Consider the following 16453-nt stretch of genomic DNA (forward strand, 5'->3'; position numbering starts at 1 on the left):
CCTCTGGGGTGCCCTTCTCAGCCTGCGAGGCCCCGCGTGCGTGTCCGCCTCCCGATGGTGCTCACCGCCCGCCGCGGGCCGGGTGGCTTCTCCCGCTGGTGGCACCAGCCCGTCGCCTGCGCCGGAGGGACCGTGCCCCAGAGCGGCAGACACGGAGGCCCCGGGCGCAGTCCATGCTCCTGGGAGGTGGACACGGAGGCCCCGGGCGCAGGCCATGCTCCTGGGAGGTGGACACGGAGGCCCCGGGCGCAGGCCATGCTCCTGGGAGGTGGACACGGAGGCCCCGGGCGCAGGCCATGCTCCTGGGAGGTGGACACGGAGGCCCCGGGCGCAGGCCATGCTCCTGGGAGGTGGACACGGAGGCCCCGGGCGCAGCCCATGCTCATGGGAGGTGGACACGGAGGCCCTGGGAGGGAGGGAGCCGTGGGCCACAGCCTCCTTCGCCGCTGCCTGCGTCGAAATCATCCCCTTTCCTCCAAACCCGCGTTTAGGACAAGCACAGCAGGGCCCAGTCTTTCTCTCTATCTTCTAGATGCTCTGAAAATTCTTCTTAACACACAGTTCTTTTTTAAATTGTTACGGATTTGAGAGGAACTTCAATTTGTTGTGCCACCTGTGCATTCATCGAGTGATTCCTGTTTGTGCCCTGACCAGGGGTCCGAGCCCACAGCCGTGGCGTGTAGGGCTGACACTCTAACCAACTGACTACCCGGTCAGGGCAGGACGCTGTTCTTAGCGTTCTCCTCAGTGACTGTAGCTCTTGGTGGCAGTATGATAATATTTATCAAGTGTTTAGCATGGATTAAGTGTTAGCTGCTAACTTAGTTAATCATGGCAGCAAGCCCATGATATTGGTACTGTTATTAACCCCATTTTACGGATGAGGAAACTGAGGCACAGAGAGCTTAAGCCACTTGCCCAAGGCCACAGAATGAGTGACTATGAGAATGTGTAGAAGAATGTCCATGCAGCACTGTTGGTCATAGCCCCAAACTGGAAGCCCAGCTGCCCATCAACCGTAGGCTGGGTGCGCACCTGACGGGGAGGGAGCGGACTTGGCAAAAGGTGGGGGTTAGTGCTCCAAGCAGAGGTGACGGGTGTGTGGAGGCTTCGAGGCTGGAGGAGGCAGGCGGTCTTTAAGACAGGAACGGAAGGCTGTCACCCAGGAGCACAGGGGCGTGTGCATGTCAGTGTAGGAGTGGAGCCCAGGTAGGGCCCTGGGTGAGATGGGAGGGTGGGCAGGGTCATGCAGGATCGGGGCAGGCGGTGGCTCCGGGTGTGTGCCAGGGTGGATTTGCCTTCCAGAGGATGGCTTTGGTTTGGTGAGCAGGGAGACCAGGGAGGAGGTCACTGCAGTCCAGGGGGAACAAGGACTTTTGGACTGGGATCGAAAAGGTGTTCAAGGTGATAGAGTTTCCAGTGCCAGGTAGGAGATGCCCTAGAGCTTGGTGGTCCATTCAGGTGAAAAGTGACCACAGGTTCCTGGCATGCAGACCAGAGGCCACCTGCACCTGCGGGGTCAGGTGTTGTTACCAAGCAAGCACTTGCTGCCCAATGTGCACAGAAGCCAATGCCATGACATTGGCTTTTGATAAAAGAAAAGGCTTTATTGCAGTCCACCGGCCATGAGACAAGGCTCAAATCTGTCTCCCCAGTTGTGGGTTTGGGTGAAATTTAAGGGTTAGGGAAGGACGGACCGGGCTGCGGAAGTGCTGCAGGGCAGGTTTCAATGGAAGGCTTCAGCACTGGGTCCTGGATAGTGGACCAGTGACCGAGTTCCAGTCAAGTCCCAGATCTTTGGTTCCATGGTGGCGGTTGGGGGGCAGGGGGTAGGGTGCGGGGCACACTTCGGTTCTGGGTATTATTGAAGTCAAAATTCTCTCCTTTGAGCATACTTGAGCATGACATGCAGTTTTGTTCTGTAGTCCCTGGAAAACAAGTCAGTATCTCGTTAGAACTAGGGTGAGGCCAGTGTGAGCTGGTTCTGTGGTTGCTGTGGGACAGGACTGTGTTGGAGGTACTACAGAGGGTGACCCACGTACACAGTCCAGCCCTGCACCAGGCACTTAGTGGAATATTAGTAGCTGACATCTTCCCACCTGGAGGGGGTTGGACTCAACGATATAGTCCGACACTGCCAAGTCCCATCTACTCCTGTGCAGCTTCAGGACGTATAATCTGCTTTACGGAAAAGCCAAAAAAGCTGTCTGTCTGTTGACTTTGCAGTCAGGGTAGCCTTGGCTTAGAATTGTAATGCCTGAGAAACTTGTCTACCTGGAGCCTTTCCAGAAGGGATCTCGCTCTCCTCCCCTCTGCCATTAATTCTCCTGACAGGCTAGAAGAATGTTTGAAGGTGAGATGGCCAGTTTAACGGCCATCCTGAAAACAGACACAGTGAAAGTGCCCAAACCCATCAAGGTCCTGGACGCCCCGGGAGGCAGCAGTATGCTAGTGATGGAGCATTTGGACATGCGGTATCTGAGCAGGTACGTCTCGGCACCTTCCCCTCTTGTTGGCTTTGGTTTTCTTCTGGGTGGTTGCTCCACACCCGAAGCTTGCACTTGGGTATAACTTTGTGGATGTGATACAAGGGACCCACCACCCACCCGTAATGAGCACCCTGCAAGCCAGAGGCAACAGGAAGGGGCTCTCCAGGTGAGATGCGCACAGAGGACTTGGCTGCAAGCTCAGATGAGGCTGCGAAAGACCGTCCACTAATGAGGGCCCATCATCTCCCTCTTGCTTCACCAAAACAGACTTTCTGTCCTCAAAATGTGTGACTTCCTTTGTGTGGCCTGAGCCCTTTCAGGTGGATGTACTATCCTCTGTGTCACATGTTCAGTTGCTGCTCTTTGGTTTCACAGTCATGCTGCCAAGCTTGGAGCCCAGCTGGCAGATCTGCACCTAGAGAATAAAAGGCGTGGAGAGATGCTGCAGAAGGAGGCCGGCAGAGTGGGTATGACATCTTGTGGGCCAAGAGGGACCCCGCCTTGAGGAGGACACTGGGCTCTGATGGGTGTCTGGGTGGGGTTATGCCACAGCCACATGAGTGAGGGTCAGACCTGCGTTGATGCCAAAGGAAAGGAATGTCAACCCCACGATGCATGTTTGGGGTGCGGTGAGCACAGTGAACGCAGTTTGTCTGCCACAAATGGCAGCTGCAAGCCATTCTGTCTGGGTGTCCTCTGGGCACTGTCTGGTGTCTCTCCTAGAAAGCAGTGGGTGGCTTGGTTATGAAGTGGGACAGAACAGGCTCTGGTTCTGGGTCCTGACGGTCGGTGGAGACCAGGCCCTGTTTGTCTCTGGATGGGACTCAGGAGGAGAAGGCACGCTGACATCAGGCCTCCAGCTACGCTGAGCTCCAAGGCAGGGCCGAGGGCGCAAGGCAGCTAGTCGTCTGTCCTGTTTTTCTTTTTCTTCCAAGGGAGAGGAGGTGAGCAGGCGGAACGGCCCTTCGTAGACCAGTTTGGGTTTGACGTGGTGACGTGTTGTGGATATCTCCCCCAGGTGAGTGACACCTGCATTTTCCTGTCTCCCAAGTGGGAAAGCTGTCCAGAAATAGCTGGGAAAGCACACCTCTCCCTTTCTGGGGAAGTTTAGTAAGTCTTTGCTCCCTTTCTTTCTGTGCTAATTTTTAAGAGGTTGGCATGAGCTTTACCCCTCATGGGCTGTGTAAGCTCAGAGAAACAGAGAAGGCCAGCAAGTTAGGGTGCTGTATCTCAAGGTGGGTAAAAATTAGACAACTTTTAAATGTTTTAATTTAAATAGAAAGCTCTCAAAGGTAGCATAATGAAAAGGGATGGTAACTTTCAGTTTTATGATTTTACGGGTGGCTCCCCTGGGAATTCTCCTTGATACCTCACAAATGCAGAGTGGTTAGGGAGGTGGATGTGCTCTCAGAAAAAGGCAGGTGGCTCCTTGGAAGGGATCTGCTGTAGAAAACTTTCGGGGATTTTGTGGTGGGCACGGGGGTGCAGTAGACACTATTCTGATTCTGAAATGTTTTGGAGGTTGTCCAGGAACTTGCATGGGGTGGCAGGGGGCTGATAGCTGTGCCTCCTGTTCCATGCTGCTCTGGGGTGTCTCAGCTGGCTCTGCTCCTCTCTCTCCCACCTGTACCTTGCTGGCTGGTTGTGTGCACATGTGTCAGGGTGCATTTGTGTGAGAGTACGTGTATGAGTGTGAGTGAGTGCATTTTGTGAGTGTGATACTGTCATTTGGCATCACATACTGCCCCTGGGCTGCCTGCTCTTGTGTATGTCTGTCTTGCTCCCCCCCTGCCCCACCCTCATGGTCAGCACCTGTGGCCTGGATGTCCTCTCTCAGCGGTCTTTTTGAACAGGGTTCCACGTGACTTCCCATGTTACTACTCTTGAGAGGGCAGTGCCAGCTGCTTGGGAGGGGCCGAAGAGGGGTCCTCTAATGGCCAGGTGGATGGACAGAAGTGAGCCACAGGGTCAGAGAAGGCCAGCCAGCTCTGGCCTCTGTGCTCCTGTGTGAGTATAGATCGAAAGAAAACATCCCAAGGCAGGAAGAGATTAACCAAAGAACTTGTATGCATGTGCGAATAGCCCGCGGACACAGACAGTAGTGCTGTGAAGGCCTGGGGAGGGGGCGGGAAGAGTGGAGGGTGTCAATGGGGGAAAAAGGAGACATTTGTAATACTTTCAACACTAAAGATAAGTTTAAAAAAAGAAAGAAAACATCCCAGAGCTCGTCAGAGGGGACCCTGTTGCTCTGCATGGGAATGGCCCCTTGCTTCCCACTGCTTCTGGGATAGACTCTAAGCTCCCACCTGTCCACAAGGCCCCGGGGGTACCATCAGCTCCCACCCCTCACCCTCCACCCCCATCCCTGCAGCGGGGTCTCAAGCAATCAGTCTTTCCCACTTTGGGGTACCTCCTTCAGCCCTGGCATGTGCCTCTGAGCTCGGCTTTCTCCTTTGCTGTCGCCTGTGCAGGTGAATGACTGGCAGAAGGACTGGGTCACATTCTATGCCCAGCAGCGCATCCAGCCCCAGATGGACATGCTGGCGAAGGGGTCTGGGGACAGAGATGCCCTCGAGCTCTGGTCTGCTCTGCAGGTGAGAGAGCCCCGCTGCGCCCTGTGCCCACCATGCCCTGCAGCCCCACCAGGGAGAGGTGGCGAGCCAGGTACAGCACTGAGATGTGTGTCTGATAGGAGGTGGGTGGGCTTGGCCAATCAGATGGCAGTAGGTGTCCCTGCACCCTGCCTGAGCCATGCACGGCCACGCGCAGCGACACGTGGGAAAGCGTGCACCCCTCCCACATGCGTCACTCGTTTCGCTGAGGCTGCCTTTCTTCCTCGCAGTTGAAGATCCCTGATCTGTTCCTTGATTTGGACATCGTCCCAGCCCTGCTCCACGGAGACCTCTGGGGAGGAAACGTAGCAGAGGATTCCTCTGGGCCCATCATCTTTGACCCAGCCTCCTTCTATGGCCACTCGGAATATGAGCTGGCAATAGCTGGCATGTTTGGGGGCTTTAGTAGCACCTTCTACTCTGCCTACCACAACAAGATCCCCAAGGCCCCCGGGTTTGAGAAGCGCCTGAAGTTGTATCAGCTCTTCCACTATTTGAACCACTGGAATCATTTCGGATCAGGGTACAGAGGGTCCTCCCTCAACATCATGAGGAACCTCATCTAGTGAGCTTGCCCTGCTCTGGAGGGAGGCCTGTGCGAGGAGCCTGCAGAGCCGTAGGTTCAGAGGTCCCAGATCCTAACCCTCTGTTCCCCCACAGTCCTCTTCTTCAGGGGTTCTGTCCCATTTCTTCACACATCTGGAGAGGCTTCAGACCAACTTTCCAAGCCTTGGAAAGTATGTAATATCTCAGAAGAGAGGTGTTGTCATCCTAAAGCTGTACATTTCGTTAGACTTCGTAGTTGGATAAACCATACTAGTAATGTGAACAGAGGGACCTCGCAGTGTGGGGCCATGTCAAACCCAACAACTGCCCCAAAGGTAGAGAAGGGAAGTGGCCAGTGCGCCAGGCACTGCTGCTGCGGGCACCTTCCCACCATCCCCTCCCGTCTCGCCTCCAGGAATGACTCGAGTTCAGGATGATGCTACTCGATGGCTGAGTGCAGTCTAGGCACGAAACCGTCTTACGAGGGGCATCTTACAATGACCATTCCCCAAACTGAGCACATTCCCTTTGCTTTCTGTGTGACCTCTGGACCAGCCGCAGGCTGAGCAGGTCTGGAGATGATTTGGGGAGTGGCCAAACTGCCAGCTTCCGGGGTGTCCTCAGTAGATTCAGGAGCCACTGAATCGACTTCACACCCCCCTGGCCTGCCGCTCTCTTAGCTTGCCGAGTGTCATTCCTTTGCTTCAGAGAGGCTCGCGCTAAGCCAGTGTTTCCCCCCTTCATCTTGCAGGGCTGAGGAACGGTCATGAATGGCATTGATGTTAACATGCTTTTGTGCAAACTTTTCAGTGGTTTCTATGATGCAAGGCACCATTTCCCTCATTTAAACCATAAGTCAGTGTTTTTCCTAGATATTTGCCAAGAAGCCTTTGTATTGTGTTACTCTAATAAATTGTTTCTTGAAGAGCAAATTTTATCTTTGGCTTTGTTAAATAAGAGAAGAGCTTCAAACTAAGGGCAGGTGTAGCCTGAGGACTTTCTAATATTTGACTCAGATGCAATTTAACTGCTGTTCCTAGTCACCCTGCGGGATTTGTGAACATGGAAGGGATGTAGAAAGCAACTGTCGGGTTGCGTTTTGAGGAAGAAGCCCACTTGTGGCCACCGACTGGGTCTGAGGTGGGGCTGGGGGCACCAGTGTAGGACACCGGTGGTCTCCCGGAGGCTGGTGGGAGGACAGATTCATTTGTTCTCCTCTGCTTTGTGCTTCTGTGCACAGGGGCCCCTCCGTGTAATTCGGAAGCAGAACGATGCTTTCAGGGTCTGGCTTTTGTGGAACGGGAGAGAGGACTGTGACTTTAAGAGCTTGTGGTTGTGGAATGGTCAAACCCAGTAATTCCTAGACTACTGTGAGCTGAGATGTTAGCTTATTTTTCCTGATCCTGGGGAAACGGTCTCCGAGGGAAAGGGTGCTGGGCCAGCTTCTGACAATGGCACGTGTGCTGTTGTACTGTTTTTCTAAAATTTTTTATCATTTATTTTTTAAATCCTTACCTGAGGATATTTTCCATTGATTATTTTTTATTTTTTAAAAAAATATATTTGATTGATTTTTTACAGAGAAGAAGGGAGAGGGATAGTCAGAAACATCGATGAGAGAGAAACATCGATCAGCTGCCTCCTGCACGCCCCCCAATAGGGAGGTGCCTGCAACCAAGGTACATGCCCTTGACCGGAATCGAACCTGGGACGCTTCAGTCCGCAGGCCGACGCTCTATCCACTGAGCCAAACCGGTTTGGCTCCATTGATTTTTAGAGAGAGTGGAAGAGAGAGGGAAAGACAGAGAGAAACACTGATGTGAGAGAAACACATCGATTGGAGCCTGTGGTGAGAGGAAGGGACGCCTTTTGGCTCCCGGTGCTGGGGGAGTGGGGTCACTCTCCCTCTCCCTTCCTCTCTGAAATCAATAAAAATATATTTTAAAAAAAGATTTGTCTTAATAACTTAGTGTAATGCCTATGTTGCACTGTGGTATAAGGTATAAGCAGTCAAACGGTGAATAAAGAAAATAAAGTCCAGCTGGTGTGGCTCAGTGGTTTAGTGTTGACCTATGAACCAGGAGGTCACAGTTCAATTCTCAGTCAAGGCACATGCCCGGGTTTCATGCTCGATCCTTAGTGTGGGGTGTTCAGAAGGCAGCTAATTGATGCTTCTCTCTCATCATTGATGTTTCTATCTCTCCCTCTCCCTTCCTCTCTGAAATCAATAAAAATATTTTTAAAAATAGTTAAAGTCCCTCCCCATCGCTGTGGTCTCTGTAATCAGGAGTCCCACGTGGGTGGGGTCAGCCGCCTTGCCTGGTATCAGACGCTCCAGAGCTGCCTCTATCTATTGCTGATGGGCACCAGGCGCCCTGATGAGCAAAGGCAAGGCCAGCTGTGGGGCCACTGGACAGTGCCGGGGCTTGGCAGGACGTGGTTGAGGCCCCAGCCTTGTCTGGTCAGTGGGAGACCTAGCTAGGCCTCTGGCTGGGTCACTCCAGGGCTGTGTCCCGTACCCTGCTGAGTGGGCGGGGTTCCAGTCCTGGGAGGGCTCCTGGGGCCTCTGTGCAGGGAGGTCAGGCCCTACCTCTAGGGCCCTGTGAGCGCCCCCAGTGGGTGAACCCCCAACCTGGACTGTCCAGGCACACTAATTCTGCAGACGCCTGGGGAGAGCGCCGCCCAGCTCTGTCCCCCCTTGGGATACGTCCTCGCTCTACACTCCCCCCTCCCTTTTTCCCTTCCCCCCTTCCTCCTCTCCCTCCCTCTCTCCCTCCCGCCTCCCTCCTCACCCCTCCCGGGAGGCGGAGCCTGGGAGGCGGGAGCTTGGGCGTTCAGAGCCCGCTGGCCCTGCAGACCAGTAGCCTTCCCCGTGCACAGCGGCCTGGGCAGTGGCGAGCTCACGTCCCTGGCTGGGCAGTCGGCACCATCCTGGGTCCCTCTTTGCGTCCCCCTGGCTCCCCCTGGTCCCCGTGTTCCGAGTGTCCCCGCCCCCATGGAGCAGCTGCTGCGCTCGGAGCTGCGCACCGCGACCCTGCGCGCCCTGGGGCGCTCTGGCGGGGGCTGCATCAGCGAGGGGCACTCCTACGACACTGACGCGGGGCCTGTGTTTGTCAAGGTCAACCGCAGGGCTCAGGTGCGGGGACTGGAGAGGGGGAGAGGGTGGGAAAGGCGGGGAATGGAGAGAGCGAGAGCCTGTGAGGGGAGAGGGGGCGGATAGAGGGGATGGGGCGCGCGGAAGGGGACGCAGGGGGCGCGGGCACGAGGAGTGGCCTTTCGTGCGTCAGGCCTGGCGCCACTGCCCCTGTGTCAGCCTGCGGCCTTGAACCGGACACCTGCAGGCCACAGGGCTCCAGCATGTTCTGCGGGATCCCCTGCAGGATTTTACCCGCTGCAGGATCAATTCTGGTCCTTTTACCCCCGTGCGTGCGTGCGTGCCTGCGTGAGTTTTCTGTTGTTTGGTTTAATGTCTCCACCCACCAAGCATGGGGGAGGTGAGGCTTGGAGACCTGGGCTGCTTCTGCCACTCTCCTGCCCCAGCTCTGAGCTCAGGTTTCCCCAAGGTCCGGTCCTCTTCACCAGGTGTGAAGAGGCAGGAAGGTAGCCAGGACTCAGGCCCCTCTACTCACAGGCCCTGCTTGTGTTTGGGTCTGGTTTTCATCTCCTGCTTATCCTGTATCTGTTAAACACACACGGATAAAACAACAACACTTGGCAAGCAGAGAGTTAGCCCGGCCGGTGTGGCTCAGTGGTTGAGCGTCAACCTATGAATCAGAAGGTCCGGGTCCAATTCTCCGTCAGGGCACATGACTGGTTTTCGGACTCCATCCCCAGTGGGGCGTGCAGGAGGCAGTTGATCAATGATTCTCTCTCATCATTGATGTTTCTTTCTCTCTCCCTCTCCCTTCCTTTTTGAAATCCATTTCAAAACAAAAAACCAAGTGGAGAGAGTTAGCCACAGTGCATGTACCCAGCAGAGGTGGGGGGCTGCCAGAGAGACCCCTTCGGACACCCTGCAGCACTGTCCATGGCTGGGTGGACCAGGGGTGGGGGCTGACCCAGCACCCCTGCTCTGTGGGCACCCAGAACTGCTGAGGAGTCTGATTTCAGAACCCAAATGTCTCAGAATGATAAGCCCCACCCACAGGAACCCCATTTTCAGTAACTAGTGGTCCTGGGTGCTTATGACCCCATGTGGTGGCTTCTGTGGAGGGTTGTGAGCCACAGCCTGGCTGCAGAGGCCCCCGCTGGAGTGGGAGCTCATGGTGGTCATTCTGGACACAGGCCCGGCAGATGTTTGAGGGCGAGGTGGCAAGCCTGGAGGCCCTCCGGAGCACGGGCATGGTGCGGGCCCCTCGGCCCATCAAGGTTATCGACCTGCCCGGGGGTGGGGCAGCCTTCGTGATGGAGCATCTGAAGATGAGGAGCTTGAACAGGTAAGAGAGAGAGAGAGAGAGAGAGAGAGAGAGAGCGGCCTCTTGCTGAGCTGCCCACATAACTCGGTGGAGTTACCAGGGGCAGGGTTCCCACCTGTCATTCTTTTTCTTCTGGTATTTTATTGATTTCAGAGAGGAAGGGAGAGGGAGAGAGAGAGAAACATCAATGATGAGCCTGGTGGTCTGGCTCAGTGGTTGAGCGTCAACCTGTGAACCATGGTTTGATTCCCAGTCTGATTCCTGGTCAGGGCACATGCCTGGGTTGTGGGCTGAATCTCCAGTAGGGGGCGTGCAGGAGGCAGCCAAGCAAAGATTCTCTGTCATCATTGATGTTTCTCCCTCTCCCTCTATCTCTGAAATCAATAAAAAAAATATATTTAAACAACCCCACCAAAACGGGGTGATGGTTTTTTGTTCATTGGTTTGTTTTTATAGCAAAAGTGGAAATTTACTGAAGATCTAGCACAGACTCCCACGTGGAGAGGGGGAATGAGTCCCCTGGGAGATGGTTTTTAACTTACTGTTACCTTTTGAACATTTGTCTTGTAATTCTCAGTACTTCTTAAAGCTTCTGTGGGTGCCTACCTGCTTCCCCACTCTTGGTGATTTACACTGTTTTCTGGAAAGGGTCGCTACCTGCCATTCGTTTTCACTTGTCATGGCATGGAGAGTCGTTTTTAGGTATTAAAATATTCCTAAAACAGCATACTGGCAGATTGTTGCTATTTCTTACTTTAATGGCTGCATTTCTTCTCTCCGCAGTCAGGCTTGGAGACTTGGAGAACAGGTGGCAGATTTGCATCTTTACAACCAGAAGCTCGGGGACAAGTTGAGGGAGGAGGCGAACACAGTGGGTGCGTTCAGATTGCCTTCGTGCGCCCTTGACCCACCAGGCAGGCCAGGGTGACGTTTCCGTAACAGGTTGGATTGCACGCGTGTAGAGGATCCCCCTCTACACTCAGTGTGAAAATGAGATTGTTAAGTAGGAATTTGATGGCGTTGATAAGCAAGTAGAATTGGCTCCTGACCTCTTTTATACCCAGCCCTGCTGTCTGGTGTGCTGAGGCTGTGTCCTGGCTGACCCACGTGCTACCTAATTGCTAGTGGGAGTGGTCCATTCTCCTACCACCCACCTTCCAGCAGTGCAGCCAGGCCTGTCCTGACTCTGTGGGGTCTGGCATTTAGAGGAAAGACTACATCTCTTCCTGTTGATAGGCCGGAGGGCCGAGGATGCTGAGCCCCAGCATGTGACCAAGTTCGGCTTCCACACGGTGACGTGCTGTGGCTTCATCCCGCAGGTGAGTACCAGGGTTAGGATGCAAGTGCTTGCTTAGCTGAGGCCTGCTCCCTACACCCTCATGTTGGGCACCCCTTCCCTTGTATGTGACAGTGTGCCAGTCCCAGTGCACCAGGGAGATTCCTAAAAGCAAAGGGTGAGCTGTGATACCTGGGGTGAGGGCATTGAGCTTGGTGGTGGGAAGCCGTGGGGCAGGTGGAAGAGCGCTCTAAGCAGAGGGAACACTAGGTGCGAAGGCCATATTTCAGGAGGGCACAGGCTGAGTGGAGCCAGCACAATCATAGTGGTCCCGACAAGCGTGGCTGAGCGTGGCTTGTCACCCTGCTCCAGATGTTGAGTTTAAGAGCTGTGGGGTCTCCGAAGACTTGGTTGACCTCATACAGTGGGTTTTCGAGAACCCTAAGGTCTGAAGTAGATGAGAAGGGATGGTCTGTGAGGGGCACAGGTAGGCCTTGAATGCTCCTTCAAACTACAGGATCAACAAGCCAACTTAGGTCAACTGCAGCCCTGCCAGGAAAGGGGGATGGGAGGACAACCCGGCCCACCTCCTCATGCGAGGACAAGAAGGCCCTGGGACTTATTTCACTTAGCATGATACTCTCCAGGTCCCTCCATGCTGTCTCAAAGGATAAGAGATCCTTTTTCCTGCTGCATACTATTCCATGGTGCAAATGTACTACAGCTTTTTTAAGTCCACTCATCTATTGATGGGCACTTGGCCTGTTTCCAGATTGCTGTGTTCTTTTATTTACTTACTAGAGACCCAGTGCATGAAATTCGTGCATGGGTAGGGTCCCTAGCAGCTGCTGGCTGCCGGCCACCTGCCACCACCGCCAGCCCTGCCCCTGGTCAAACTCCTGGTCAGGGGGACCATTTGCATATTAGGCTTTTGTTATATAGGATTTATTTATTTTAATTTCTTAGTTTTATTTATTTTACTTTAAGAAAGTAATATAATATCATAAATAATACATATGAAATTATGAACATGTTGCATTCAATTTATTATTATTGTTATTATTACTAGAGGCCCGTTGCACAAATTCGTGCATGGGTGGGGTCCCTTTGGGTGGCCTGCAGGGGTCGGGCCGAAACCCGCAGTCCAATGCTGCCTGCAGCTCCTACCTGCTGCTCCCACTCATCCTGGCCCCACTGTGCCTGCCGCAGGCTCGTGCCCAGTGCTCATCAGCCATGAGCTCTGCATCTGGTGCCCTCCCAAGGGGAGTGGCCTGCAGGATTGGGCTGAAACCAGCTTTCCAACATCCCCTGAGGGGTCCCAGTTGCCAGAGGGCAGAGACCAGGCTGAGGGACCCCACTGGTGCACGATTGGGGTGGGGAGGGACCGCAGGAGGGCTCCAAGGGTGTGTCCGGCCCATCTTGCTCAGTCCCGATCGGCCAGACCCCAGCAGTAAGCTAACCTACTGGTCAGAGCATCTGCCCCTTGGTGGTCAGTGCATGTCATAGCGACTGGTTGACTGTCTGCCCCCTGATGGTCAGTGCATGACATAGTGAGCAGTTGAGCAGCCTTAGCATATCAGTAGCATATTACGCTTTGATTGGTTGTTCAGTTGTTCTGCCATTCAGTCTATTTGCATAGTACCCTTTTATTATATAGGATTATTTGGTGGCAAATAGCTCTTTGCATCTCTTTTTTAAAAAAGTATTTCTTTGTTGTTGAAAGTATTACCTATGACCCCCTCTTTCCCCCATGGACCCTCTCTGTGTCCATGGGTCATGCATACATGCTACAAGGTCCTTGGTTGATTACCTCCCACCCACCCTCTGAGGCTGTGTTCTTTTCGCGGTTGATCTAAGGTTTAGGCAAATCGCGTGTATAACTGCCCTGTGACCACCACCTGCAGCATCCGCCTCCTTTCCCTTGCTGCCCAGGTGAATGAGTGGCAGGACGACTGGTCGACCTTCTTCACCCGGCACCGGCTCCAAGCGCAGCTGGACCTCATTGAGAAGGACTATGCTGATAGAGAGGCACGAGAGCTCTGGTCGCAGCTACAGGTGGGCACAGTAGGTATTTTCTGCGAGAGGGGCTGTCCTCCTGTGAGCCACCACATTTGTGTGGGGCCCTGTGGAGTTGGGACCAATGAGCCCTGGAGAGGAGCTGGTCAAGTCCAGGACACATGGTGCCTCTTGGCCTGATGGGGAAACGGGAAGGGGTGGGACCGGAGGACATACTCTCGGCCCCTGAGGTCCCTGGGTTCTTTGCTCATGTGAAACACAGGTCCTGGGATCGTAAAGGTGGCATTTACTATTACGTTCTTGCTCACTTTTACCCTTTTCTGCCGAAGCATGAATGTTTTACTTCTTAGAGCAGATGTGGGCAGAAGATGCCCGAGGGACTGGTTTCAAAGCAACACCCAAAATGTGAAAAACAGAACTCTCAAGTCAATCTAGAGTGAGCATGCATTGAAGAACTATTATTTAACTCTTTTTTTTTCAAAAATATATTTTTTTATTGATTTCAGAGAGGAAGGGAGAAGGAGAGATGGAAACATCAATGATGAGAGAGAATCATTGATCGGCTGCCTCCTGCACACCCTCCACTGGGGACCAAGCCGGCAACCCAGGCATGTGCCCTCGGCCGGAATCGAGCCCGGGACCTCCCAGTCCGCAGGCTGACGCTCTATCCACTGAGCCAAGTCGGCCAGGGCTATTATTTAACTCTTTAAAAAATATTTTTTTATTGATTTCAGAGAGGAAGGGAGAGGGAGAGAGAGAGATAGAAACATCAATGATGAGAGAGACTCATTGATCAGTTGCCTCCTGCACTCCCCGCACCGGGGACGAAGCCTGAAATCGAGTCTCAACCACTGAGCCACACCCTCTGGGTTTATTCAACTCTTTAATGACGTAACCGATGGGATACAAAAGAGGTGCAGATACATGTGATGTGAAATAAAAGAATAGTGGGAAAAGTTTGTTAAGTTAGGTACCAAAAAAACCCCTTCACTCAGGTTATACAGTTCAGGTTATATGATTTCTATTCTATAGGAGATAAAACCATCACCTCTGGGGTTTGACACCATATGTAAATCACTAGTGTCATGGAGCTTTGGGCCTGAGTCTAGACCAGACCAAGTTCCACTGCCCTGGGCTTGCTTTGACATTGAACAAACACGAGGCCATCTTTGCCTTTGTTCCCCGTATTGCATGAGGAAACCGTGGCTCAAAGTCCCATAACTGTGTGTCCATCATTATTTCCTTAGGTGAAGATCCCGGATCTGTTTCGTGGCCTAGAGATTGTCCCCGCCCTTCTTCACGGGGATCTCTGGTCAGGAAACGTGGCCGAGGACGACGCGGGACCCCTTATCTACGACCCAGCGTCCTTCTATGGCCATTCTGAGTTTGAACTGGCAATCGCCTTGATGTTCGGCGGCTTCCCCAGGTCCTTCTTCACCGCCTACCACCGGAAGATCCCCAAGGCTCCAGGGTTCAACCAGCGGCAGCTGCTCTACCAGCTCTTTAACTACCTGAACCACTGGAACCACTTTGGGAGGGAGTACAGGAGCCCGACCCTGGGCACCATGCGGAAGCTTCTCAAGTAGCAGCCCACCTGTGTCCCTGCCACCTGCCCGCCCGCTTAGCAGACACCAGGGGCAGCAGCAGCAGAGGTGGCTGCAGGGGCTAATAAAGCCAGGGGGTGCTTCGGGGACGGAAGCGCTGTGAGTCTTACTGTGTCTCCACGCTCCGTGCACTTGGGCTGGTTTACAGGGTGCCCAGACCACCTGAAAGGGCTCCAACGGGCTCTTTGCCTATCACAGCCTGGGGGATGTTTGAAGTTTGGATGTTTTCATCATAATTGTATAGAAACTCACAGAGGTTTGGGGTTTGCTTAGGCAGAAAATGGTGCCCCATCGTCCTGTGGACGTGGGGCTCCTGTTTTAGCTCAGGCAGTGTTGGGCACCATGAGTTGTGCCCCACTTTTTTTTTTAAAAAATATATTAAATATATTTTTATTGACTTCAGAGAGGAAGGGAGAGGGAGAGAGGTAGAAACATCAATGATGAGAGAGATTCATTGACTGGCTGTCTCTTGCACACCCCCTACTGGGGATCAAGCCCACAACCCAGGCATGTGCCCTTGAGTGGAATTGTACCTGGGACCCTTCAGTCCAAAGGCCACCACTCTATCCACTGAGCCAAACCAGCTAGGGCTAAAAAATATTTTTAATATGTTGATTTCAGAGAGGAAGGGAAGGGAGAGAGAGAAAAAAATCAATGATGAGAATCATCGATTGGCTACCTCCTGCACACCCCACTCTGGGGATTGAGCCTGCAACCCAGGCCTGTGCCCTGACCAGGAATCGAACCGTGGCCTCCTGATGCTCAACCACTGATCCACACCAGCTGGGCTGTGCCCACTTCCTAAGGAGCACCTCTGGGGCTGAGTGGGGGAGGCTTCAAGTCCACCCTTAAGGTGAGACAGATGCAAGGAAGGGCCCCCAATAGTTGTGGGGACCGGCATTTGGGCTGCAGCCACTGCCCAGCCTCTCTACTTCTCCCCATTTCCCAGCCAGTGTGTTTTTCTCTGGATAAGGAGGAGGCGGGAGGCTGGGAGAGAGCCTTGGGCAGTGGGGTGTGCCCCACAGCTGGGATGTCTGTGGTGTACAGGGGGTTGGGATGTCCATGAGGCCTGTTGGTTCAGGATGTCAGGGCTGTCACCGTTGAAGGTATCTGCCTGGGGACAGGCAGTGCCTGGCAGGGTCTCAGGGCATCATGGCCACCCATGTGTGTGTCTCTAAAGTCAGGGGACCACGTGATTGCTACTTCTGGAAAAATTGCCCATTAGTTCGTAGCAGTACAGCGCCAAATGTCCCTTTTCTGTAAAGTGCGACTGTCTAGCCGGATTTGTTCCCAGCGCAGACAGAGGAGCCTGTTGAAAGCTTTCTAGAAAAAAGTCCACCCCAAACGCTTCCTTCCAAACATCTGACGGTCTCAAATACAAACTGCCATTGTGGGCAGAATCAGTGAGACTCCTGGACTCCGCCCCCTCCACTGCCCAGGCCCCTCCCCCATGGACTCCGCCCCCTCCACTGGCCCAGGCCCCTCCCCCATGGAC

At 53.7% G+C, this 16453-nt stretch overlaps 2 protein-coding genes across 2 annotated transcripts; both read left to right on the forward strand.

Moving 5' to 3' along the window:
* Window positions 1-1848: 1848 nt before the first annotated feature.
* FN3KRP (fructosamine 3 kinase related protein) lies at window positions 1849-6579 on the forward strand. Its single transcript, XM_006753034.2, has 5 exons — window positions 1849-2486; window positions 2865-2956; window positions 3425-3507; window positions 4961-5083; window positions 5332-6579. The coding sequence occupies exons 1-5, from the start codon at window positions 2344-2346 to the stop codon at window positions 5665-5667; spliced, it is 777 nt and encodes a 258-aa protein (XP_006753097.1). The 5' UTR covers window positions 1849-2343; the 3' UTR covers window positions 5668-6579.
* Window positions 6580-8419: 1840 nt separating this feature from the next.
* On the forward strand, window positions 8420-15052 carry FN3K (fructosamine 3 kinase). Its single transcript, XM_006753035.2, has 6 exons — window positions 8420-8783; window positions 9932-10083; window positions 10846-10937; window positions 11299-11381; window positions 13271-13393; window positions 14602-15052. The coding sequence occupies exons 1-6, from the start codon at window positions 8643-8645 to the stop codon at window positions 14938-14940; spliced, it is 930 nt and encodes a 309-aa protein (XP_006753098.1). The 5' UTR covers window positions 8420-8642; the 3' UTR covers window positions 14941-15052.
* Window positions 15053-16453: the final 1401 nt, after the last annotated feature.

The sequence above is a fragment of the Myotis davidii genome, unplaced genomic scaffold (genome assembly GCF_000327345.1).
Source record: "Myotis davidii unplaced genomic scaffold, ASM32734v1 scaffold211, whole genome shotgun sequence".
Classification (NCBI taxonomy): domain Eukaryota; kingdom Metazoa; phylum Chordata; class Mammalia; order Chiroptera; family Vespertilionidae; genus Myotis; species Myotis davidii.

What these genes read in the sequence shown, in the direction of transcription:
- FN3KRP (XM_006753034.2), top strand. Translation starts at nt 2,344, where the DNA reads ATGTTTGAAGGTGAGATGGCCAGTTTAACGGCCATCCTGAAAACAGAC. An exon ending in GTTGTGGATATCTCCCCCAG is followed by an intron (nt 3,508 to 4,960) that starts GTGAGTGACACC and finishes TCGCCTGTGCAG; the next exon opens with GTGAATGACTGGCAGAAGGA. An exon ending in AGCTCTGGTCTGCTCTGCAG is followed by an intron (nt 5,084 to 5,331) that starts GTGAGAGAGCCC and finishes TCTTCCTCGCAG; the next exon opens with TTGAAGATCCCTGATCTGTT.
- FN3K (XM_006753035.2), top strand. Translation starts at nt 8,643, where the DNA reads ATGGAGCAGCTGCTGCGCTCGGAGCTGCGCACCGCGACCCTGCGCGCC. An exon ending in AGGTCAACCGCAGGGCTCAG is followed by an intron (nt 8,784 to 9,931) that starts GTGCGGGGACTG and finishes TTCTGGACACAG; the next exon opens with GCCCGGCAGATGTTTGAGGG. An exon ending in GCTGTGGCTTCATCCCGCAG is followed by an intron (nt 11,382 to 13,270) that starts GTGAGTACCAGG and finishes CTTGCTGCCCAG; the next exon opens with GTGAATGAGTGGCAGGACGA.